The sequence below is a fragment of the Centruroides vittatus genome, unplaced genomic scaffold, assembly GCF_030686945.1.
Source record: "Centruroides vittatus isolate TY-2023 unplaced genomic scaffold, ASM3068694v2 contig_502, whole genome shotgun sequence".
Lineage (NCBI taxonomy): Eukaryota > Metazoa > Arthropoda > Arachnida > Scorpiones > Buthidae > Centruroides > Centruroides vittatus.
The window spans coordinates 738225-764911 of record NW_027122289.1 but is presented as its reverse complement, the minus strand read 5'-3'; the positions used below and the strand labels follow the sequence as shown (position 1 = coordinate 764911).

At 37.3% G+C, this 26687-nt stretch overlaps 1 protein-coding gene across 3 annotated transcripts; it reads right to left on the bottom strand.

The window, feature by feature from the left end:
• Positions 1 to 2338: 2338 nt before the first annotated feature.
• LOC136978297 (uncharacterized) lies at positions 2339 to 23788 on the bottom strand. Of its 3 annotated transcripts, XM_067274005.1 has the most exons (5): positions 22911 to 23788; positions 22715 to 22846; positions 16256 to 16518; positions 5997 to 6172; positions 2339 to 3596 (listed from the first exon to the last, which is right to left on the bottom strand). In XM_067274005.1, the coding sequence occupies exons 3-5, from the start codon at positions 16509 to 16511 to the stop codon at positions 3543 to 3545; spliced, it is 486 nt and encodes a 161-aa protein (XP_067130106.1). In that variant the 5' UTR covers positions 16512 to 16518; positions 22715 to 22846; positions 22911 to 23788; the 3' UTR covers positions 2339 to 3542. The 3 variants fall into 3 exon arrangements, with proteins under 3 accessions (XP_067130106.1, XP_067130105.1, XP_067130107.1); XM_067274004.1 differs by having other exon boundaries at positions 22715 to 23788; XM_067274006.1 differs by lacking the exons at positions 22715 to 22846; positions 22911 to 23788 and adding an exon at positions 17924 to 19665.
• Positions 23789 to 26687: the final 2899 nt, after the last annotated feature.

Genomic DNA, 26687 nt, shown 5'->3' with positions numbered 1-26687 from the left:
TGTTCTGTCAATGTGGCCGTTGTCGAGAGATTTCACTGTAAATGTAAACGTTAAAAGACAATAAAAATAATAGTTTAATTACACATACATAACAAAGTTTTTATTCATTACGCTGCCAAGCGATATTTTTAACGCGGAATATAAGGCTATCATCATAGATCATCCCGTTAATAATTTAAATACATCATCTTCTGTCCACACCTTAAAAGATTTCAAGAAAATCGCTTGCAAAGTTTTGAGATTTTTAACAATTAAAATACGTATTATTTTACGTTAATATAAGCTTTATCTTAATATCAACGTCCAATTAATCTACTTAATCATCATCCATATCTAACAATAGATATCATCATCATCCTAGAGTTATCTGCATTAATCAGCACTCCCATTATCATGTTATTTACTCCATTTTGTTATATATATTATATACTTATCTACAATTAATTATAGAGTTTAAATATATTAGATTATTTTAATCCTTATCATCATGGTTGAAGATGTTTGCTGCTAAAAATAGTAACGTTATTTATGCCCGAGTATCAATCTCTATCTCCGTCTATTATCTACATTAACTCAACGGTATTATCAATCTTCATTATCAATATTATCTGCATCATCATCATCATCATCCGTTTCGGTTACTGTTTACATTAATCCGAATTTCTGTTATCTAGAACGGATATTCTGTTATTCTTGTTCCTCTCGCGAGATAGTGTTAACTTATTAGTAAAGTGACATTTGTCACAATGTATCCGAATCATGCCACTCCGCCATATTGGAAGAGTCGCGCACTCCGCCATATTGGATGGCCACGCGACGTTTAGTCTTTCACCGATCGGTGTTTTCTATCGTGACTTCTTAAACAGAAACGTCACATTTTACGAAATAAATTTTTTTTATTTAAATGTAAGCAGACAGCCATACAAATATATTGACACAACTTTCTCGCGCGCGTCGTCGCATACATCACAAAAAAACCCATATTTTTTCGAAACAGGTTTGAAAGTATCCATCTAAACGACCAGACACACAGACTGACTTCGCATCTAACACGAAATTCCCACCAAAACATAGAAAATTTTAGTAAATAAAATTTCAAAAATGGCGTTTATTTATTTTCGTGCATACAAAAAATTTCTGTATTACATTTTATTTATTTTTCCGAAATAAGTTTTAAAAACACAAACCCAGACAAACAGACGGATAAATCTGTAAACCGAAATAATCAATTACGTCCTGCCGCGCGTCGTCGCACCGTATCGCGTCGCGTCAAGAAATCGCCATTTTTCATGCAAAAACACCAATTAACTAAAACACACAGACAAACAAACATCACAACACAAAATTATCATCAGAAATAGCGAATACCAAGAGCAAGAGAAATCAGTTTTTTATTTTTCTGTGTATAAAAGTTTCTTAAACACATTTTATTTACTTCAACGTAGACAAATCTATTAACTGAAAGAAATACTATTCTCGAGCGTGCCGTCGCGTCGCATCGCATAGCGCGCACCAATCAACGCCGGCTTCCATAAATAAAACACCACAGGTGCACGCGTTTTGTCTAGTGTACACATTTACGTCATTTATGATAGAATGACGCAATACTTACGTAATAGCGTACACAAGTTCCTTGAAAACACGGACCCAGACGAACAGACGACCAGACAGACTTCGAATCTGCCATAGAAACACGCGAAAACCGAGAAAATTCAATCAAGTAAAAAACTACAAAAATAAAATGGCAAATTTTTTCTTTTCTTTTATTTTCATGTGTACAAAAAAATCTCTAAAGTACATTTTAATTATTATTATTATTATTTTATTTTTTTTTTTTGTATTTTTTTCACTCTTAAAACACACCTTACATATACAAAGATAAGAAAATACAAAAATGTTATCCACAATTGGGAAGAAGAGAAAATTATATATGTATATACTGTTTATATATGCGCATGAATGTCTGTCTGTACGTCTGTATGTATTTGAATATATATATATATAAAAGCACAACAAATTCGAATATATACATTATCCCAGCGACTTCATACATATACATGGGGAAAAATAACATTTTTTTGCTTAAATCTTATTGTTTTTTTTGTTAATTTCGACTATTTCTCTTGTCTTTTTCCCTATCACAAATCAAAGAGATCACTTCTTTGTTTCTTCATTATATATATAATATATATATAATGTAATATATATAAAAATTCTATTTTTTTATTGATTTTTAACACATTTTTTCTATAATAAATTTAAACCTGTTTGCATAGGACATCATCATCATCATCATCATTATATATAGTAATTTATGGGTATAAAAAAAATGCATATTTTTAACCATACAGACTCAAATTTTCGTCAAAATATTGTATTTTTTTTTCATTGTTAATATGCAATCTTTGGTAAAAATTGTGTAATAAATTATAAAAATTAAGTAATATATTTATATATTTATATATATATATATAAAACTGAGCGTTATTTACTAAAAAAACAGTTTTTTTTTCTTTGGTTGTTGTGTTTTTTTACCTAATTTACCTGGTTTCCTGGCTTTATAACGTCGTAAACGTGCGTAAAAAGCGCTAGTAGGTGGGTTATGTCGGTCTGCTTGGTTTCGTGTAACTCCTACAAGTTATTTCTGTTTAAAGTAGGACGTCTGTAAGCTTGTCTGTACGTCGTTCATAGGAGAAACTACGGAAACCAGGCTTAAATATAGATTTTTTTTGAGTGAAAAAGTGGTCCCTCTTTATAAAGAAACGATGCAGAAGATATAAAACTTTTTTTTTTGTTCGTAATTTTATCACATTGCTCTATTAATTTTTTTATTAGCATTAACAAAAATAAGCTAAGAAATTTATTATTTTATTTTAATTTTTAAAAATTTTTTCATTGTTAAAATAATTTATTTTTGTCATTTTTGGACTGATTGCTTTTTGATTTATTGCTCTAAAAAATCGCTTTTTTTTGCGGTTTAATAATTATAAATAATTAAAAAATTAAAAATAAAAATAATAATAATGGCACCTATTTTGGGATAAAGCTAAAAATTGGCAAATTTTTTTAGTCTAAACGGGCATTTTTTTTGGCAAATTTGTTCGTTTTGGCAGTGTAGATTGAGAGAGGGAGCCGTTGGGAAGGAGTAATTAGAAGTAGAGGAGCATTAAGTAGGAGCTCACTTCGAATATCCGGAAATTCCGGATTATCGAGGAGAAGTGGAAGCTCCCTTTCGATGTTGGAAAGGAGCTCGTGTGACCAAAAAGTGACTAGATTTGGCCTGCTAATGTATATATATATATATATATTAATGATGTTGACTGGCACAGACACGAAAATTTCAATCTGTTGGGTTGGTGAACGGTTTTTTTTTGGAAGTGGAAAGTAATGTTACGTTTTCCAAAAAAAAAGAAAAAAATGTGAAATTCACTTTTGCAAACGTGTTCAACGGGTTCTCATAATTGTCCATGGCAGTCGAAGTCACCAACGTGACTGAAATACTAAAAGAAGGACGGGGTTCTTTATCACTCCTTCGGTCACGGTCACCGAAAGATCAAATGGTAAAGACTTCTCAACCAGCTGAGCGGAGAGAAACCCTGAAAAAAAAGAGAGAAAACACTTCAGTACTGCTGCAGCAATAAATAAAAATGGTGCTTCTAAAGTAATAAACTCTATCTCAAGTTAGGCACGTGTTACTGTATTTACAAACTCTACACTTTGCAAGAAAAAACAAAGAAAGGTGCTGTTACGGTACCCGCAGCTAATTTGCATACGCTACCAGACGTGGCGTAACGCGAGGTGTCGAGTCACGCGATGGAAATAATTAAAAAAAAAGGGGGGGGGTCAATCCGTCACTCTATTGTTGCGATAATGCTGTTACAGTAACGGGAATATCGCGTAGAGTCGCGCGTAACTTAAACAAAGGATGAATTTCGGGAGTGGATTTTCAAAAATCCTGCCTATTAGGAGCGAGGCAGACAGGAAGAAACACGACGATAATTGATGTTGTTGTAACTTCCGTTTCAATCAGTTCAAAAAAGCAGAAAATATTTTGTTAAAAGTTACAAAAGGGTGAATACTTGATGAACACGCGGCAGAGGGGAGAAAAAAATGGAGAGGAAGGGGAGGAAAGAATACATTAGTGTTGCATCTCTTCTACAAATTTAAAGCTCAATTAGCAATGGATCCCGAGCCTGCAATAATTAAGATGCATCAAGACTCTTATCTAGATGATAAATGGCACAGTGTGCTTCGTTTGCATGGTAAGAACTAACTACATTCTCACCCCTCTCCACGCTCTTCTTTATGAGATATTACTGCTAAATGAACAAATTTGTAAGGGGGTTTTATACGATTAGCGAGCCTTTTAAGCCTCAAATCTCTTGTTAGAAAGTGCTGAGAGTAGGGTGTAATAGAATCACACTGCAAGGATTTGATTATGCTTCTTATGCAATTTAAATCTTTGCTTTGATTTCCCTAAAACGAGCTTAAACACGGACCTTTTTCATTTTTATATAAGCTTATCCGCACTGTTTTACACCCGAATTAGATAGTTCAAAGATATTTTTGGACCCTAAAATGCTCAAATTTAAGGATCTACGCGCGGATGAGCTCTGTAGAAGTAATGGTGTAGCTAAGTATTGATGAGCTCGACAGTCACCTACGCTCTTCTCTAATTGCTAGACCTTTATACTTCTTTAAGGGATGTAGGACAATTTTCTAAGTTATGGTTCGCTAGCCGATATAAAAATTAAGAGCAGGGCTTAATGGAGTTTAAAGTAGAGAGAGCGAGCCCTTACGAAGATTGTGTTTAGGAGAAGGGCAAACAATACTTGGTAAGGTCGCAAGAAAATGAGACCAGATGTTACAGGCGATGAAGCCAGACAGGTGTCTGCGTGGGGAGCGTGGGAATGTCCGTTGAGGGGGTGAGGACAACCCCCCGACATCTCCAAAGACTCGAGGAACCGTTATAAAGAGGACCTCGGTGGGAAAAGCTAGTCTCTCGGCCCACCTGCACCTCTTTTGAAACATAAGCAACGAATTTTTCTAACAATGCTCGGATTTATTGTTGCTTTGCACTCGAGCCCTTTCTATTCACCCGGGGGGCGGAAACGGGGGTAGCTCTCCGTTGCCCCGTCGAGAATTATGAAAAATGAAACCAAAATCTCGACCCTCTCGCTTTTTCGCTGTGGTTTTCTTCCAGAAAAGTTCCATTTTTTTGAGATTTCAACGCCCTGCAAGTCTTTGTGTTGTCGCGAAAATTTGACACTTACGTGTCAAATTTTCGAGACAACACAAAGCAAGGGCGTGGATTAAGTGGATCAAAACGCGTGCTTTTAGGCTATTTCTGCACTATTTTTATTGTAAATACTTGAAATATCGAAATTTTAAATAATCTTTTGGCTTAAAAATTACAAAAGATGAGCCTTCTACACCGTTTCTACTCACGCCAAACCCCCTTATTTTGCAACCAAACTGACTAGAGAAAATTTGCGTCCCCATTAAGCTTCTTTTTATATTAAAAAAATAGCCCCTTTAATATCATCCGAGGAGATGTAACAAACCAAACGGAGGATCGTTTCAAACTGGTAGAGAAATATTGACGTGATCTAATAATAGAAGGTGGCTAAGGCACACACGTGTTAAGGCTACGTGGGAATCCCTTGTCAACAGCCCCTCCCTACCAGATAGGGAACATCACGTGACGTTGTTATCCCTCAGCTGGTGGGTCGAAGTCAACAACAATCAGCTGATGGCAGCAACCTGTTTGTCAGCTGATGGCTCTTGCCTGGCCCCGTGTTGCTTGTTATTCTAGTCCCGAGACTAAAAATGAGGGCACAATCAGCTTTTTTGTTTGTGTAGCGATAAATGCCAAAGCTATACCTAAATAACCTCGCCGTGTTTCCCAGAGCAATAAAATTAATTTATAGAGCAATCGAGGTGTCTTGTTTCTTGTGATATACGATTTAAATGGAGTATAAAAGAAGAAAACTTACCTCAAGTTCGGCTTGAAGTGTACTTCGAGAATAGGAATCAAAATCGTCAGCCATACTTCTCAACATCCTCCCCGCGTACGCCATGTTGCTTCTCCTCTCTCTCGTGGACCTCGCTTGTACCAAATCCGGTAGAGGACCCTCCGATGTCCTAGGCGAGTGCTGCCTGTGTGCGTTTTCTAGCATAAGAAACAAGAAAAATCTTCAGTTAAAATAAATAAAACGAGCATTTACAGGCGCGCAAAGGGGGAGAGGGTTCAAACACGTGAAAGTCGCGCCCTCCCCCCGGTTTTAACAAAGTGCAGTGACAATTAACCGTACGAAAATAGAAGACCCCTGTGGCACTTCAGTCTTGGCAACTGTTTTCTTTCAGGTGGTCCGATCCGTGCGCGCTCGTGCTCGATAATCTACGAAAATTCCCCCTTTACGATCCTTCCAAAAATAGTTTTTAATCCGGTAACGAGCGCCTATTGCGTCACGTGGCGAAACGCGTGCTTCTCTATATTTAAAAACCTGATGTCACGCCTCGGAGATGGCACCGTTTGTTTGATGAACGAGGGGGTGACTACGTAAGGAGTTCTGAAAATTAAAACCGGGTGTGGTTGCATAGACGAGAGAAAGAGCGCCAAGAATCGCGTGCAGAGTTTTCTTCAATTTTTTTCCGCCCATAAATGGGGGTGGTGGCAATCGTCGGGGGGGCCTCGAACCGTTTTAAATGATAACAAGTGAATTTATGCATAGGCTATCAGCAGGTGTGCACTATAGAGTTGTCGCTCCTCAGTTTCTTTTTTTTATTTTCTGTGCGCGCCCAAACATTAACGGAGCGCAACAAACAAATGTCAGCTGTAGAAGTCATTCAAATGTGCTTGGTGGGGGTTAAAAACGTCATAAATCTAGCGTCAACTGTTAGCGACTGCAAACGACCGCCGAATTACAGCGTAAAATAATAAGGCAGCGAGAGAACGGAAGCGCAGATATACAGGATAAGCATAAACCACTAGAATGTCACTGCCACGCATTGGATAGTACTTTACGATCGACAACTTTTATGTCAGATACTTCTCTTTTCTCTGCTTGGGGGTCGATAACGCGTAAATCATAGAATAACTCTAGCTAGCAGCTGTACTCTCTCACCTACAACGCTTTTAATTATGTAGGCAATGGCATATTGGTAAATAGTAGAGTGCTCGATGGCGTGGTTAGGGGTTGTCGAGTTTTGTAGCCACCTGCCTGTAGGGTTATGGGGTTGCACTTTGTAAATGTTTTGCATCTGATTGTTTTCGCTCGTGTTGTTCGTCACGCTAGTTTACGGAGGATGAGAAGATTTGTGGTCGATTTTTTCGTGTGTGATGTCAGCTTTTTTTTTTAGGTGTTCCGCTTTATCTCGTATAACAAACTTTATAGGTGCTTATTTATTAAAAAATGTCTTTAAAAATCGTATTTTTTAAGGGTTTTAAGGGTGCGATATCCTATTTTATAATCGGGGTTTTTATGAATAGTGTTTTTCTCGTCTATAAAAGCTTTAATGGTTAGATTTTTTCAGATTAAAACAGCCATGTTTTTTGGAATCTTCAGCGCTCTGCGATCAATTTTGAGGGATTTTTAAAGGTTATAACCGATCTGGGCCTACCTTTCAGCCTATTTTGAAGAGGAAAACGTTTTAAAAACTATTTTTTCGAGTATAAAACGTCATTTTTAACGATTTACGCTGGAAAAAAAATCATTTTTAGGCTATTTATACAGTGAAACCTGCATTAACGGACACCTCAACGGGCATTTTTACAATCCAAGACCCTTCTATTATATTTACCTCTAAATAGCGGACAATTGTCTCGATATCGAAAGTGTCCGTTATTCGGAGGTTACGGTGAATTTGGTTAGATGGTAATACTGTATTTAACATATTTAAGACAAAATTTGTATCAAGTTCTTGAAAATGGGAATGATTTATAATCAATTTTGGTGAATAAAAATATTTTATTAAGTTGGGAAGATGAATTTTACTTTAGGTTTCCGCGAAAACGTGGTCCATTTTTGCTACTTTTGAGCTCTTTTTTCATACCTTTCTGGCCACGCAGAGATCGAAATGAAGTATATTAAACATAAAGGTAGGTTTGCCAAAGAACTAAAGTAGCAAAGAAGCTCGAAGGTGAGATTAGGATTTTTAAAGGAAGAAGCGGAAAAAAGTTCGAAAAGAAGAGATGGAAAACAAAGATTAGGAAACAAAAAAGAGAAAGATAATAAACAGAAAAATCGAAACTTTAGAGCTTAGTAGAAAAGAAAGAAATGTGTTCAAATCAGAAGTGAAAACAAACATGGCAGAGAAGCAATAAAAGAATCCAAGAACAATAAGCAAGTAGGAGGAGAGGGGGAAAAGGAGCGCTCAAAAACTACCAAAAAGGACATAGCACTAATCCGTCCAGTTCACTAGAAACTGTAGCGGGAGTTAATAACGGATCGATAATATTTTTTCCCTGCTTAATTAAAGTACAGAGTCAATCGACATAGTTGTCGAAGCAGGGGGGAGGGAGGAAGTTAGAAGAGGCAAAGTACGAAATGTGACAAACAAGAGAGATGACATTTGGAAGATCACCGGCCGTAAAATCCGTTCTGTTAATCACCCAATGGTCATCCGCATCGGATACTCGATTCGCTGGGGATACAATCCATCAAGTAGAGGTATGCACACCGACAATAATCACGTTTCCCCGCTGCACTTCACCTGATCTGACCGGCCGTGCGCAAACCACACTCGATAAGTCGATCGCCGAGTCGTTTGGAAGGGGGGAAGGTGCACCGCCCTGACGTCACCGGCGGGGGAAGGGACGGAGGCAAGATAAAGCTAAGGAGATCGTAAAAAAAAGAGAGGAGAGGAGCCAAGTCAGTGCCTGGTGACCTCCGCGTCCACATCTGTCGCCGGCTGCAGAGAGTGAGAGAGGCTGCGTGACTCACCGTGCCACCCCCACACGCATCGTCCTGCAAACAACGTCAATAGCATCTTTACAGCTTACTGCTTCGCTTATCTCTTCGCGTCTACCCCTGTTTGCATTGTCTCCCCGTTGCGTACAGCGAGGGGATTGTGACGTGGGGGTTATAAAAACGCTCGCACCTAGGCGCCGAGAGTACTGCCACCCCCCCGTAAACAGAGCCGCTCGAACGTGCGATCTGTTTTCTACGCGCCTAGCGCGCGCAGGTCTATGGTCTTTTAGCGTGCGTTTCCTCCCCCCATCGCGTACTGCGGCGCGTTGCCCCCGGGGAGGAAAAGGACGACGATGAGAAGAAGTAAATCAAGTAAGAAACCAAAGTGTTGTTTACTTGACACAAAAGTTATTCTTTTATCCATAATCGGTGGAGCGCATCTAATGGTTGTCTGGTTAGCCCTTCGGTCGCCACAATTTGGTCCGTCAATGGAAAATCGCCAAACGTAAAACTTGAATTAAAAAAACAGGAAAAAATATCCCTAACAAAATAATATTTTTGACATTTGTAGAGTTAGGGAGACGGAAATGTCGTTTAAAAGTTATTACCTCACATTTTTGTCAATTTTTTTAATTAATTAAGAGAAATTTTTTCATTCGAAAGTCTATTAAATATCCCTTAAAATTGTCTGAAATTTCTCCAAATTACGGGAATATTTTCCCTTTTTATGAATAATAACTTCAATAATATTCCCTATTAATTACAGATTCAGGGATATTTCCCTAGTTTTCAAGTAAAATTTTCTTTTGTTTAAAGAATAAATCCATTAATACTCGTTCCTAAATTACAAACTTAAGGATATTTCCTCAACTTTTCCCTAACTTAATTATTTTGAGTAATTTCCCCAAATTTGTCATTAATAAATAATATTACCGAAAATAATCAATCAATCTTAGGGAAAAAAGAAAAAACACCTAAATAATTTTTTCTCTCTTTCCTAGAAGGTTACCTTCAACAATGTTCCCTATTAATTACAAATTTAGGGATATTTCCCTGACAAATTTCCCGTTTAATTGGCGGAACAGTCACAGAAATTTCCCTTTACACTAGGCTTTTACAACGAATTTTAAACAGATAGACGGGAAAATAGGGAAAAATCCGTTTATAATTGAAAAAAAATCCCGTTTTAAAGAAAAATAAACCTCATTATCTGATTTGTTATTATAATAGCAATTAAAAACGTTGGAGTTTTTTTCTTTGAAGGAGGAAAAAACGCTAATAGAATCCAAAATAAATTTATCAGTGACAAAACAGGAATGTTACTTAAGTAGCATCAGTTAAGTTAATTATAGGTTATCAAAACCCTGACGTAGAAGAATATGTTAACATTTAAACAATGAAAAAATTGTTATAGAAGCAGAGATTACATGAAAATTTATATTTATTGCTCTAGTAGCACGGAGGGGAATGTGTTTATTATTGTGATAAAGCGCAGAAATTTTTATTAGAAATTTATAATATCAAATTTTAGCCCGTCATTATCAATTACTAATTAAATTCGGGTATTAATTTATTACTATGGGCATCAGCTAATAGCATTCAAAAAAAAAAATGGAGGGGGGACGAGAGAGACGAGTGTAGTGGCATCAGCCGAAATCATTTATAGCACAATATAACAAACAAGGTTACGGCTGTGCCGATAGGGCAAAGGTCTCTCTGGGTCTGCTGTGCTAGTGAGGGGGGAGGGCGAAGCAGCCGGGGGTCATCCCCGGGCTAGCTTGCTGATTGGAGGAGAACGTTGTAGCGCTCCGGGCCAACAACAAGGATTAAACTGGTCCTGATGGCAGTGGGCCATTGGTACATAGCCCGCAGGTGTCCCTGATGGGGTCAAGGAACGGACAGGCCAGCTAACTACCTAGCCCAACCTGTCAGACAACACCAGTTTGTCTTTAACGCTCATCTTCTTTTACTTTCGCCCATGATACACTTTCGCGATCGACTTGACCCATTTGTTGCTGTAGTAGTAGAGCAATTTGCAACGTTTGAATCAATTATTTTGGATGTTTACCGGATTTGAATTTTTGTCTCGACGATTTGCACGCCTGTCTCAAGGACAATGTAATCGTTATTTGTAAACATGGGAATTTCTTGTGTTTAAAAGAACTTCTAGGAAAGATTACCATCGATTTTATCATCCTCTAAGCCAGTTTATATACAAAATAGGAAACTTTTCGGGATATACTTAAACTAAAATTATATATTTTAATAAATTCCTTAGTTTTTAATATTCTAGTATGAATTTCCTTTATTTTTTAAAATTATTATTTAGTTATTAAAAATTTATCTGAATAAATAATTTTATCAGAGAAATTTCATGATTTAAGTAAATTTCCCTATAAAATTAGGAAACTCTTGTTTATGTTACTAAAATATTCGTCTCGCGTTGTTAATTTTTTTTTTCTAATTGGGAGAAATTCCTGAACTTTAAGGGATTTTCTCCACTTGAAACAAATCCCTATTTCGAGAGGGAAAATTCCCTATTTGAAGTACTTTTTAACGAACTAAAGAAATAACGGGAAATTTTTCTTCCATATAGGGAAAACTCCTTTATTTGGGGAAAATGTTCTAAACATCAAAGAAAAATCCCTACTTCAAAGAAATTTTAAAGATTAAAGTGTAATGTAATGTAATGTAAAATCCTCAAATATAAACACGAAATTAATCGAAACTAAACCTGTATACTTTTATTATGATGCAAATATTTAATTTTCCTGATTTCAATACAGAAACTATAATCTTGTATGTATATATATATATATATATACATACAAGATTAATATAAGATATATATATATATTTATTTATTTATTTAAACATGAACAAATAAATCAAGTTTTTCATTCCTAAATGCAAAAGACTCTAGAGCAAGAGAAATCTCAACTCTTCACTTCTACAAATGACGGAGTGAATCAACTTGTAAAGGGCCTTTAACCCTCGAAAAAATTAATTGAACCTGACTGAGAAGGCAACACAGCGGGTACTTTTACATTTGCATAAGAGAGGAAAATATCGGAAAATTATACAATGTCTGCACTTTAACAATAAAAAAAAAAGGAAGAAAAAGAGGAGCATTTACTTGAAAACCTCATCATTCCTACTCGTAGACAAATTTATTTAAAAGGGGGGGCCAAGTCGCCTCTTAAAACTCGTGAAGATCGAACGAGGAAAGTTATTAATTGATGAGCTATCAACAATGCGCCTACAATATTCATTATAGGGATTATTGGGATGTAGGAGGCCTTGGAATTAAGCACGTAGTAGATATAAACGGGTATGGATCCTTATAGGCTAAAGTCCTATTACTAAAGGGGGCCCCTGCAGAGCGCAAATTAAGCTGGGTGTATCAGAGTGGATTACTGGATCACAAATGATGTTCTGATATTGAAAGGATGGCATCGAGGAGCCATTTTTTAAAATGGTGTCGTTGGGGGATTCTGCAGTTGACTTCATTTTTATTTTTTGGGGGGAGGTTTTGTGACCATATAAGATTTTTGAAGTATGGGGGAGATTGCAAACTCGGGAGCTGTAATCGTGTAAGAGAAGAAGACTCTGGAGGAGATAAGGAAAGCAGTTAGTAAAGAAGGCATTTATCAGGAGTTAATTTATTTTGTGGAAATTTCGAAGGAGAAGTTGGAAAAGGGCATCCCCGGTTATGATTTCGGATGTAGAGGAACTGTATTACGTATGCAGATTTATTCATTCCTCAAAGCTGGCCTTAATGACATTGTCATTTCCTATAAGCTATTAGAATAATGGCGCGAGCGGGATGATAAATTGCCTCTTTGCTTTATCCTAAAACTCTTCCTCTACAATGACGCCACACTCCGTTTCCATTTTTGTTACGTCTTGAGACGTTGCAGGGGCCTCGAAATTTTCATCTTTCTTCGATTTCGCTTTCTTGTAAACTAGATCTCAAATTGTTCTGTCGAAATTCTCGATAGAACCGACATTTTCGGGGTGTTTATGGTTATGAGGTTCGATAAATGCAAAGGGCCTATGTAGATTTTTTTCAGTTGAGATATGAAGTATTCTTGACGCTTGCTGATAAGAGCAATAGAAGGTCTGTCTCTTGACTTAATAAGGTCTCTAACGGAGATTCGTTTATAGTACCCAGCTGCCTAAGAAAATTGTGTTACGAATTTGTCCATGGGAAGTTTTCGTGACGTCAAACAATATATTTTTTTTATATAAAGAGGACTCGGAATTCATTCGGTAACACGTAATTATGACGTCGAAAGCATTGTAAATGCAATTACATCATTTATGGAAAGGCAATTTGTAGATTATGAGGTTAACCGGCAAAGGATACAAAGATAAAGAATGTAAATCCATACAACGATAGGTCCGAATGTGTAGTATGTAGAGAACAATTAAGTGATTAATACACGTGAGTCAGCCAGACGAAAAAAGGGGAGTGGCGCGCGGCAATAGCTTGTATTTATGACAAAGTGGTGGACACCATCGGAGCCATATGTCGGCGCTTTATAGCCTATAACGGCTCTTCCTCGGATAATCCCCTTCTGCAGTTATGTGTGCGTCATTTGCCTCCGATTGCTGCTGCCAAACCAGTTAGCACGTCTGATCGACTGCACGATTCCGTTCTACATCTTTTTCTTCTCTATAACGACCCCTCATAAAACCAATACAACTCATCGATTGATAATTGCTGATCGCTGCACTTTTACGCGGTCGGGATGCGGTGGGACGGTCCCGCATCATGCGCTAGCGCTTTTTTTCCCTCCCCCTTCTCTACGTTTGGTATACGTTAAAAGGAGGCATTATCTCTCGCTTGCTATTATGGCAAATCGAAGGACTTTAAAAGTGAACAACTATATAATAATCTTCACGAGCTACTTATCATCTGATAATTGATGATCTTCCTTTCTAGATAAGGCAACTTTCTGAGCAAAACAGGGAAGAACACTACGAAATACTTGGGGTGAATCGACCACTCTGTCAACTTTCGCGTGTGATTATCGTGGACGATCACGTGATGGAAGATAACGTCTACGAAAGAAAGTGGAAGAAAGGAAAGTTTCATCGAAGAATTATTTTTCTAAAGTGCAGGAAGAGCGCCAATAACGTCTATTTTTTGGCAGAAGAACCGTCATTACGTTTTCCTAATCGATTGAGGTTTTGTGCACTTCTGAGGATCATTACGAGGCCTTGCAAACAACGGTTAAAAGCCTATAATAAGGGTATTTTCGAGGGCTTAACTAACAAAAAGCACTCGCATAACTTGACCATAAATGGGGCACCATAAGCCACGCTTGGTTTAGAATTTATAAGCTTCGATAAGGCCTCAAAAACGATGTTAAATTCGGTCGTAAATTTAATCGCTGTTTACATGCGTATCGGGAATAAAATTTCGGAGTCGTCTACGTGAGTAAGTTAGAAAACTAGCTAGGGCCTCCGGGTCACGTGACGCGGTTTATGGACCCCGAAGGCATCAGATTACGAGATGAATAACCGGGTATTGCGTGCAGTTGATTTTGCCTTCAAAATTACTGCTTTTATTGACGTCACGAGTGGTTAAGAGGTAATTTGAGTAATTTTGGAATATTTCTTTTATGAATGTAGCGATTTGTGGGGGGAGGTCAGATTGGATCTAATGAAAAGAAATCTACAAAACACCGAAATTAACTCTAAAAAAAAACAGGAAAACGTTAAATCGAGTATTTTAAAACACCTGGAAGAAGTGAATTTCTCCAAGACTAGGGCCAAAATGTTTAAATTTGACGTTAGAAAGCAATAATTCAATTTGGACACTGAACAGAGAACTACCGAAATTATTTTAAAGCAAACTACAGATTATGAACTCGAAGAATTTCGAACACATGAGTAATGACTTCAGGCGTTACGTCACCAATTTAGTGCTGCAGCAACATTCCGGCATTTGGACATTAATCACTGCGGAGTAGGATTACTTGTTATCTTGATTAATTCTCCAAATTATTACCCGGTTAATAAAACTCTTACCCCCCCCAAATATTCATATATACATTGTTGATTATGATACTATTCAAGACAATAGTAAATAATTTACTATTCACCTGATCGGTTCCCTCAACAAAGGGCGAAATTTACTGCCATAAAGTGGCTCCTAAACCACAACAATGGGTCCCAAACGATTAAATCATATATCTGCTGATTTTTTTTATTATTATTAATCTAATTTGACATATTTCTGTATCTTCTCGGGCGTAAATAGCGTGCAGGATGTTAAATAGGAAGCTGGCTCCTGTATGAGTCATTCTTCTTCGTGACATCCGTTTTCTGGCTCCTTGACACGTGGTGTAGGGCCTATCATTGTTTTTGACGTCTGAGGGACGTTCACCTGGGGATACGGGGTTATACTATAACAGTTAGGTCATACAGGGCCAGGGGACGTATTTCTAGAACTCAGTTCGAGGATCATGATCACAAGTTGAATGTTGCCGTTAGATTTTGGGATTAAAATTAAGCAAAAACGCCCATTAAAAGGCCTGTTTTTCATTGTCTTTCCTATAAATCTAAGTGTTTAATTTAAGAAATAGTCGCAAGAAGAGCCACATGTGGATTCGATATAACGTGAATATAAAGTTTTCGGTGTCAGGGGCCCTTCTCTTCTAATTCTGAAATAGAATGTTACTCTACCCTACTATATAAGAAATCTATTGAGACCTTCTTTGCTATATATATCGTAGGATTAGAATATAAGAAAGTGACTTTCGCTAAGATCTTTGTTTGTTTAGGTGACAGCTTCAACAATGCGTTTGTGGTGCCGGAATCTGGGGACGATCCAAGCGATTTCTAAAGGGTAAGAGCCAGCGAATTAGGAGCTCTCGGATACTGAAAGCCTCGTCTATGACGTCACAGCTGAACGGTAGAGTCGCAGTTAGCAGTAACGGTCCGATTCCGGTCATATATCTCGACCTACAGAGGGCAGAAAGTCCATCCGGTCATCTCGTTTGCCATAATGGGCCCTACGATAAATCTGAAACTCCTGTTCAAGTTCGGAAGTCGTTCACTCCTCCCCATCTTCTTGTTCTTTCTCCCTTTTTATTGCTGCGAATACACCTACGAATGGCTAAGCGCATTAAATGCTGATTTATGGTACAGAAATGCCATTAATGGGCACAATGGGTACTGATTTAATAAATAAAGCGATATGGCAAGAGCCTCAGCCGTCCCAAACCCAAGGAGACGTCACCGAGAACACTTGGCTTTTGGACTGATGCAGAATTTCTGCAACTCAGAGGGAGGGGACGGAGAAAATGAATTAATTTTCGAAGGTCACTCACCTGACTGACTTCTGTCCACCGTCTGCGTGGCGACGTTCCTAACGGAGGAGCAGGGATGTGCAGCACTCAAGATAAAGTAGGAGCTGTCGGACAGGTGAGCGGGGGACGAGCACCACCTGTGCAGGTCGCACCTTCTCTCCATGGCGATCCGGTGAATGTGAGGTTCGGAAGAGGAGTGCTGTATCGCAATCACGTGACAGTGACCGTCGTCCGTTTTACTGCATGCCATGAGGTTAACAATGACGTCAATCTTCATCCACTCCCTAAAAAAAAAAACAAGGAGCAGTTAGCGGAGAAAAATGCCCCGAGTCAATGTCTCTCTCTCTCCACTTCCACAACCCCGAGCCAGGATGGGGTTCGAGGAGGCGGTGACTCACCTGTTGAAAGCGTGTTACGTCACTTCCGCCGAAGTGCAGCAACCTGTTGCGGACCAAGCGGATTTCATATGCAAGCGTAAACGGGGGCAAAGAGAAGAGTTACGTATTCGTAGAGGAACTGAGACTTTAATTATTGTCGCGGGGAGTAGTCAGACCCGTTTTTAGTGTCGCAGCTTCACTTCTCCAGTAGATGAAGCAGTCGTTGACACAAACCAGTTGTCCTTGAACTGCTCCGCTTCGCTTTTACCTCTTATTTAACTCTGTAAAACGAGGGAGGGTTGTTGAACCGATGTAGATTACGTTTACTTCAATATAGATAGATACGGGATTCGATGCCGAATGCCAATTAGGTGTCTCGATAATGAATACCGGTTCCATTTACTCGGCTCCTGGACTACTTGTTGCTCCACTTATTGACTTTATAATAGACGAAGAAGGGGCGCTAACTACTAGGAGCGAGTTTTTGCACCCCCTCTCTCACTCACTCTAGCTCCCAAGGCAAAGGTGCAAAATGGTTCTTTCTTACTAGGAAGCCGATTTTTTTGGGTGTAAAAAAGTCGTGATTTTTTGCCAGTCACGCATTTTAACGAAGCCTGAGGGTGTTTTTTAGTGTTTAAAATGTAACCTTCGTTTCTACGAGCGTGCAACGTGCTAAAACAGTACTTTGCATAAGTTTGGAGCATTCAAAAGTACCAAAATGTAATGCATTACGGGAAGGCCACAGAAATAAACAGAATCGACACACTTTCTCCCGCGGGTCGCCCAGAAACTTTCGTGTTTCAGCACGTCCGACGGAGTGTCGTGACCTTGCGTGGTTGGAGGAGCAGCCACACTTCCTCGAGAAGTAAATTAGGATAAACGTATAGGCAGCGAGATTTACCTCTATCTATTTTCCTTATCGCCAATTAGTAGGAGCACAATATACTACTCCTGCACAGATAATATTTCTCCCCGGATAGATAAGTGTAACCGATGACGTCAGCCGACCTCCGACCTTCTCCTTATCGATGTCACTCGAGCGAGTCAACAAACAGGCAGAACGACTGCCCAAAACCGAACTCGGTTTACCCCAACGCCAAATAACGAAATCGAGCAGAAGCGTGACGTATATGAGCGTGTAACGGCACGCAGCGAATCCCTCGCCACCCCCAAAAAACAACTATTAAGTTATCAGACGCTTAATTAACACGTGCAACGCTCTCCCCTCTGCATTCGGGAGTGCATAGATGCGTTTGCGAGAAGGGAAATGTTATACGAATGTTTACTTGAGGAAAGTAAAATGTCATCTCACCTGTAATGGGGAAGCGCTCACATGCGATCCTGATGGTCCGGAGGCTTTGCTTTACTTTACTCGGTCTCCCGATGACATCGTGCGTTTGTTTAGCAACACGTGACGTCACCCCGAATCCTCCAGCCAATCGCCACGCGCCTCGATCTGGACGGTTGAGTAAAGATGGTCACGTGGTCTGGTCTGTTTTGCTTTTTGGCGTGTTGTGGGGAGTAGACGAGGAGCAGAGTGAGTGAAATGATTTTTTCCCCGTTCACTTTCTTGTGTTTTTTCAGGGCGTTGTTGGGGAATTTACATTTTGGAGTCTTGTCATCGGCACTGATTTTTTTTTTTAAGTCCGTTTTTGGGTTCTGTTGATGGCCTTGATTCCGCACGTGATATCAAGTCGTGGTGTGATTTCGATTATCAGTGTTTTGGTATTTTTAGAATATAAATTTCACCTGCAAAAACTGTCAAAGTTTATCGGATTTTCGGTAGTTTTACATGCAGAACGCTGCAAAATTCAGGCTTCAAAAATGATTTTACGCGAGTTCTGCAATTTTGGCTTCTAAAATCTCAAGTTATTGAAGCCAAAATTGAAGACATGTCGAGGAGTTTCTGTTTTTTTAAGCAACTGGTTTGATACTCCACATTGATGAGGGCTTAAAAACACTGCTGACATTCAAAATCTGACGAGGGGAAAAAACTGTTTTGATGTCTTCAATAAACGATAAGATCTGAGCATTTCAAGTTTTGAAGCCTCCTAAAATTGAATGCTGCAAGTCCTTCGCAAGACCTTCGACCTCATCATAAACTGATGCGAGATAAACGATAAATTTTTTTTACAAAATGTATCTAAAAATATATAAATACATAAGAAAACAAAGATTAAAACTTGAATCCTTTGAAGACGGAAGAAGAAACAGGAAAAATAAACAATCTACACACTGATTCGATAAACAATACCAAAAGGGAGAGAATAGGTTATCGGACCGGTCACCGATGCCGAACAGAAGAAGAAAGGCAGAACCGGACAGACAACCAGACAGGACGTAATGCCGTAAGACTAGGGAGAAACAAGAAGTAATTAAGTTAACTATTAAGCAAGTTAATGAAAATTATTGGGATTTTCCGCTGCGTGACGCGAGCCAACAGTTAGTGACGGCCCATTTGTTAACTGGTAATCGAACGCAGAATTAAATCGTTCGGAAAAAGACAACCGGAGGGGGAGAGAGGGAAAGAAACGAGTTCAATCCTTAACAACCCTCTATTGATTGTTTGCATAGGTTACAAGAGAAATGATATCCGATTGCAGTTGTCTATCGCGATGCATTAATAACAAACATTGAACATGATGATGAACAGATGCGCGCGAGGTGATGATTAGATGTCCTCTTATCTTTATTCCCACTTGTTACTTTACTTTTACAGGGTGGAATGGGGTAGAGGGCGAACGGATTAGGTTATTGGGTCCCTCTACCATCCAGCCAGTTATTACTGAAGTGAGAACAGTTAATTTTTTATTGACAAACTATAATTTAATATCAATATAATCGCCATAGTAGGATAGAGATACCATCAGGGCCTTTTAATCCGAATCCTGGACAGGGAGGCCCCAAAATTTTATCTTTTATACAAAAAACATGATAACGTTCCTTTTGATAACTGATTAGAAAATGCTTCTATTTGTTTTATTTATATATTAAGGCTCGGGGAGAGGGGTAAGGTTCTACATTTATGAAAATCTTATCCCTCTCCCGGTAAATAATAGGGTCCTATCACATATCTCACAGGCCCTATTCAAAATCAACAAACAAAATTAAAATAACTGTTAATGCAAGCGTACAGAATGGCCCAAGAATCAGATAACTAATTTTCAAAGTTTAAGAGTAATAGTATTTGAATAAGATAATAAATAATTTAGCTTTTGAAACAGGCGACTTTTCGGCCACCATTTCCTTAAAAAAACAGCAATTCAAATTCCTATGCTGTCCATTCAAAAGGGGATGCAAAATGAAGGCTCTTCTATCTTGCAAATGCTGATTTTTAAAATATTTCAGATCGAATAAAAGCAATTTTATTGTTATTATTTGAGGCCCCTTAACAAAGAGGCTTCCTTCTTATCTAATCATGCGTAGGCCTATGAGCTTATCTACGAAAGTTCGTCTATTATCAAGCTACTAAAAGAGTAACAATATCTGTTTAACTTATTACTCACTCGAACTTCAATTTACAAGATGAAATTCAAATTATAACACACACAAAGCCATTTTTTAATTAATAAAACCTATATATGTGCAAGGATCTAGGGCCTATATCTTATGATTTTATGAACGTGTAAGCCTATATATCAAGTTTTTTAATACTGATACAGCACACCTAAGCTAAAAATCATTTTAAATCTACACTTATAAAGAAAAAAATCAAACGAATTTTGATTCCTTAAACGGAAATTCAACGTCTAAAGCAAGTTCCCCCTTGAAAAACACAATCCATCCTCTCATAAAAGCTTTGATATCTCGATATCTGACCTTTATAAAAGGTCAAAAGACGGCCATACCTATTACTTTTAAAAAAAAAAATAGTTGGTGACGTAACAAAATAATAAGTAGTGTATCCAATTAATAATAGGAAGCGCAGCGGGAGATTTCAGGAAGGACCTTTGTAATCCGAGGGCTCTTCACTGTTGGGTTCCAAGATGGCCATCTTTAAAATTGAGATCTAATTGTCGAAAGAAGAGAAGCGAGACCTCGTGACGGACACGTGGCCTGCACGGTACACAAAAATATCCACTCGTCACACCAGTTAATCAATTCTTCCAACTTTAAAACGTCGACATTTTAAAGCTGTATAAGTAGCGAAGAAACACGTAAAATTTCCAAAATTAACCAGTTTGGGAGCGTTTATAAGTGTATAATTTAAAATCTGAATTTAACGAAATTATAAGCTCGCAACTCAATCTATGGAGCACTTTTGTAGTAATTCTGTTACACTGTGTTATAGTAAGGCAATTCGACTGTAATTACCAGTAAGAGATTAGCAGCATCCAAAGTTATATTGTCTATTAATTACCGAAATTGGCACAGAAATTAAAATAGTTACGATGTCGTTTCGGGTAAGCTGATCTTCGAAACTAAAACCGCGTAATCGTAAAGTTTAGGCCGTTTTCTATTATTTCATAAGGCCCACTTCGACTGTGCTTTCAATTATTTCGTGAGGTCTCCCCTTTTACAGTATGCTTTCTACTATTTTGCAAGGCCCCCTTCTACTATATGCATTCTATTATTTCGTGAGGCCCTTCTAGTACAGTATATGTTTAACCGTTCGTAAATCCTATTCAGCCTACAACTATTTAATTATATAATTTTTAAAAATAGAAACAACCACCTTATCAAATTTGACTAATGTGAGGCCTACTGTCAAAGTTTTGCTTTGTGTATCTCGTTACGCTGAACGTTTCTATGGGCCAATGGATTCCTAATAAAGAAGCGTATCGAGAAACTCCTCTACCTTCATTTATTATAAACATAAAAGTGTTTCTCGATATAGAATAAACAATTTAAATATAAGATACATAAAGATTGGCCAGAAAGCGTAAACTGAATTCGTTAAGCATTTGAAAAGTAGAGTAATTTAGTTTTTTACAGCCCATATATATAATACAGTTTACACCATATTATATATATGGGCTCATATTTCGAAATATATTTAAAATGAGACCGTTGTTTAATATTTTAAATTTAATATAAAAAACGTATAAAGTTAATAGTGTGATATAAATATCATCTGTAATTCTTTATATGGAATACTGTATTTGAAAAACATTAGTAACTATTTTTATGTATAATAATTGAATTTTCTTTACCAAGAAAAAAAGACATTTAAATAAATTACAACGAGAAAACGCCAGTTTTTTACACGAAAACTGAAAATTATACGCAACTTTTGCCAATTTTACACAAACACAGAACGTTCTAAAACTATAAATTTATCAGAAAATCTTTTCTGTTAGGAAAAAAAACCGCATTTTTCAGTCCGAAAACATTGATTTAAAGTACAATACAAGAAGCAACAGGCCTACCATTCACTACATTAATAAAAGGCCTGCATCATCTTAAACTCTCAGCACGCATGTATGAAAAGAACAAAGGAAGCTAACGAGAAATAAATCAGGAAAATTAAAAAGCGACGTCAAAAGATGGAACCACCGAAAAACTTAGCAATATTTAAGGAATAGAAGACAAATGGCCAAGCAACGTTAGCGCCATCTGTCTTGCGATGGGCGAACTTCTTCAAAAGAGGGTGCGAGAGATAGACGTCACATGACAGGAACAACGATTATTTTTAGTGGATGACAACAAAAGGGAAGAAGCAGCTACAATGTTAGAGTTCCGGTATGTGACTTAGACAGTTTTATTGGCATAAGACGACAATACAATAACTGAGCCCTATACTTGCTTCTGGACACACCATTTATCAACCAATCCTCCTTTATATCTCTAACGGGGCACCCTTGGCACGTGGACCGATGCCATTCTGCCCATTAAACCATCAGATTGGCGTATCGAAGCAGATTGAGCTACTGGAAAAAAAAGTATTTTAGTACCGAGCTCTCGCCCCCTCTCCAAACGTAAATTTTGTGCTACAGTAGAAGAAGAGAGCCGAGTTCTTGAAAGTTTCAATCAGATTATCCTACTGTAAAGGGGGGCTATAAGTTTTGTATACACAGGACAGATGCTTGCAGAGACGACTTTAACAATAATTATTGTTATTAATAAAATAAACGAAGCGAAGTCCGTAAGTTACAAAGTTTACCTTCGAGTGACGAACTTGATATATTCCAGATGGCACCGACTGGTAGCAAGTGGAACACGAGAGAGAAACTCTGTAACGTTATTAGTAAAGTAAACCTGAGGGAGTATAGCTCTAGATGCTCTTTTTTATATACTGAAAAAAAGGAAATTATATATATATAAATGACGAAGTGACCATTGTATATAATCCCATTTACGTCATTGAGTCCATTGTTGTAAATAAAATTAGTAAAGTAGGAAAGGAAATTCATTTGGGAGCCTCTGGTCAAAATCATCCTCTCTCTTACATCAGAGTAAATGTCATCGTTGTCTTTTTCTGCCCTACGAAAGGTTTTTTTAAGCTTGTCTGTATGTCTGTCCTACGAATTAAAGTAAAAAGAAACACATAAATAAAATTAATTTATATTATTTTCGATTAATTTACCAGAAAAAAAAATTGTGTAATAATATAAGATACAAGAAACTTCTGCCACCTGCATGAAGTGCCAGGTGTTGGATGTTCGGTTTTGACGTGAGTTTGCACTTATCAAATGTCTCAACTACTGCATTCTGTTGAACACGTGTGCAGGATTATCGTCGCGTGGCTGTCTGTCCACCATCCAGGATAAAATTTCTCCTGGCAAACTTTTTTCCCCTTCTCATTTTTTAAAGCCCTTACTATAATAGTAAGAGCAATAAAAATAAATGCTGTGTAAGATTTTTTTTCCTTCTACCAAAATTAAGTAGGGAGCGACTCGTTAGACGATAATAATAATAATAATAATATAAAGAAATTAATTTACGTAGATAATCGATTACACGATTTTATTTGATAGAAATGAGTAAAATTCTGGTGCATGTAATCAATTTTTTAAAGCTAATTTATGTAAGTAATCGATCTTCTAATTACCTAACAATATTTTTGTACGGATAATCGATTTCATTCATGAACGAAATCGGTTTGATCAAGAAGGGAAACCAAGCATTCATGTGCATTGTGAACACGAGGGTCAAATTCGTGAGTGTGACAGATCATTTGGCAGATAAGGGCGTGTAGGAATGCATTTCTGTATAATAGCAATAAATTAAAAGATATTCTACTCTGTAGAGACGCATCGTTTAAAATATATATAAATAAATAAATTAGATTAGAAGAAAAGTATTAGATAAATCAAGGAATAGATCATCGCAGATAACGAGGAAAAAAAATTATATATGTTACGATAACAAATTAGTAACGGATAAGTAAATAAAGTCAAAATAAATAATCAGATTTGAAGATAAAAGCCGACAAAAAAATAGAGCGAAATCGATAAATTTTATAACACGACATAAAAAAAAAATGTATAAAATTTATATATTTAGATATAAAAAATAATAATAAATTTGTATAAACAAGGTAGCTCAAAAGTCAGTTGTCACTGTAGACTAAATTGCTCTCTTATTTTACTTAAATCGCGTTTTTAAATGGTGTTTTCACAAATTATATACAAGAAAAATGCACCGTATACATTCAAAAATGTAACCGGAACACATTAAAATACGGTTAACTGACATTTTAAAAACCTCGATGTTATTCATAACGATGAGTTGCATTCAGAAAATAATTAATAAATTCGATAAAATTCTGTTTATTCAATAAAAAAAAAAAAATAATAATCACCGGAGTAAAAAAAAATTACTACGCAAAGTCATTTCCATTCATAAAAACAAAACTGGTCGTTTAAAAAGATCAATTTCACTATGAATGAATTACGTGAAATTGATTAATTTCGTCTCATTCACGTGTAAATGAAAGCGATTAATTTGCTTTCATTCACGAGGATTTTTTTTTTACTACAATCCATTCACGTTTCTTTATGTCAATTACGAAACGGAAAACTTTTAATGTAATTAAAATTTAATACGTTTTAAAGTTAATTAATTACTATTTCGAAATTTTTAATTTAAAAAACAAAAAAAAAATTCAATATTTTTTCGATTTAAATAAAGAATTTGAGTTAAAATCGTCGACGTCTGAACTTGTATAGAGGCTGACAAAACTAATAAATCTCGCTGACGTCATCCGAAAGCCCCCATCATTCATCAGTTCTCGTATCTACGGAAATGTCTACTAGAGGTCGCTACTTCGACCTGAAGGAAGGTATCTGAACAAACGACTTTCTTCCTTCCTGAACTGCAGTTTTTCCGTCTCGTCTCCCTCACCATCTATTCAGCAACGTCAGGAAATGGTTGATACGAAACCGACTTAGGGACTCCTCCCCCGAATGTTACCCAAATTACCCGTCATCCACCTCGCTTCCGGTCTCTTCCTCCGATCTGCCGGAAGTTCGAGTCTGTTGGCTTCGCATCGAAAATTTGGGATCCTTTTCTGATGTCGATGGATGACGAGAAGATGAAATAATTCTATTGTCGGCGGTAACAATGTATCAAAAAACTTTCTCCTTTCACCGCTGGAGGTTTCGGGTTCGAATCTGTTGGTAACGAGCTTTCTCGAATGCGTAATAAGAGGCCGGAAAATGTATTCCGTCCTCGTCTTTGTTGTGTTACCCAATTAGTGATCATCTAATTACTTTAAATGGGTTATTCCAGACGCATTCAAAGCTATCTACACAAAAGTGTATAACCCTTTTCCTAGAACATTAATCTATTAAGCGAGCATTTGTTTCAATGCCGAACTAAGAACATATACTTTTAAATTAAAAGACTAAAATGAAAGCTTATCCAACCGAAACACCCTTTTTGAGGGACCAATATGCGGTAAAATTACATAATATCAATAGTAATTGGCGAAACGCCTGATGAACTAGTGCAAACTAATAAGAACCGTATACTGAACTGTTCTAAACTATCATAAACAGCGCATGGAAAACTATGCAGACTATCAAAAACATTGTATGGAACTGTGTAGCAAACTGGCGGCCCGCGGGCCGGATAATGACCTTAAAGGCCTCACATCGGCCCGCGGCCTTGATGATTTCTTTTCCAAAAATCAATATTTCTAACATCTTGCAAGGATTACAATAGAAAAAAAATTCAAACTTCGGTTTACGTAAGTCGTAAAGGATGGGCAACAAAGGGCCATTGTTAGAGCCATTTTTTTGGTCTACAGTATGTTTTGATTTATCGAATAATAATGAATACGGTCCACGTCTGGCATACATCTATTTGACTGGCCCTTTGCTGCGTTTCAGTATGAGATCCCTGATACAGACTATCAAAAACAGTATAAGGAACTATACAGACTATAAAAAACAGCACATGCAACTATTGTAGACTATCAAAAACACATTTAGTACGATAATTACAACACTGCGAAGACGACAACTTTTTTTAAGTGTGAAAATCTTTAAAAAAAACTTAAGTATATGGAGAGGAGGAAGGGGAAAAAGCGGAAAAACTTTTAGAAAATGAAGGTTTGGAAGCAATAAAACGAACAAACTTGATAGAAGTTCGCTTTCAGCCCATCAGCAAAACTAATTTCCCGACTTTACCCATCGGTTATTAATCACGTGTTGTGTTGGCGCGACGGCATAAACCCCCCTTGTCACGTGATCGGGCCGGAGTCACTTTAGTATAGCCGAGATTCTTAATGAATTTACGAGTACGCGGATTGTTAGCTGGTCGAAAGGTCGTAAAATTTGTACCGGAGCCACAACCTGTACCATTAACGTTGAACCACTCTTGGTATTAAGTGACTTTTGAAAACTTGAGATATGCCGGTGCGGTGAGAGTGCCGTAAATCATTTGTTCACACTTAAGTTTGAAATACGATCGATCTAAACCAGTATTTATATATTGATGTTAATGGACAAGTATACAATCGTAATGGCCTTATTAAATTACTTCTGAAACTGGAGTAATTAGTGGATAATAGCGGCACTTAAAAGTGCAGTTTGGAAATTGAAAAGGGGGGGAAGGACAAAGAAAGGGGAAAAAAACAACAAAAATTCAAAAATTCCCCAAAAATAACTGTATAAAAACCTATTTTAAGT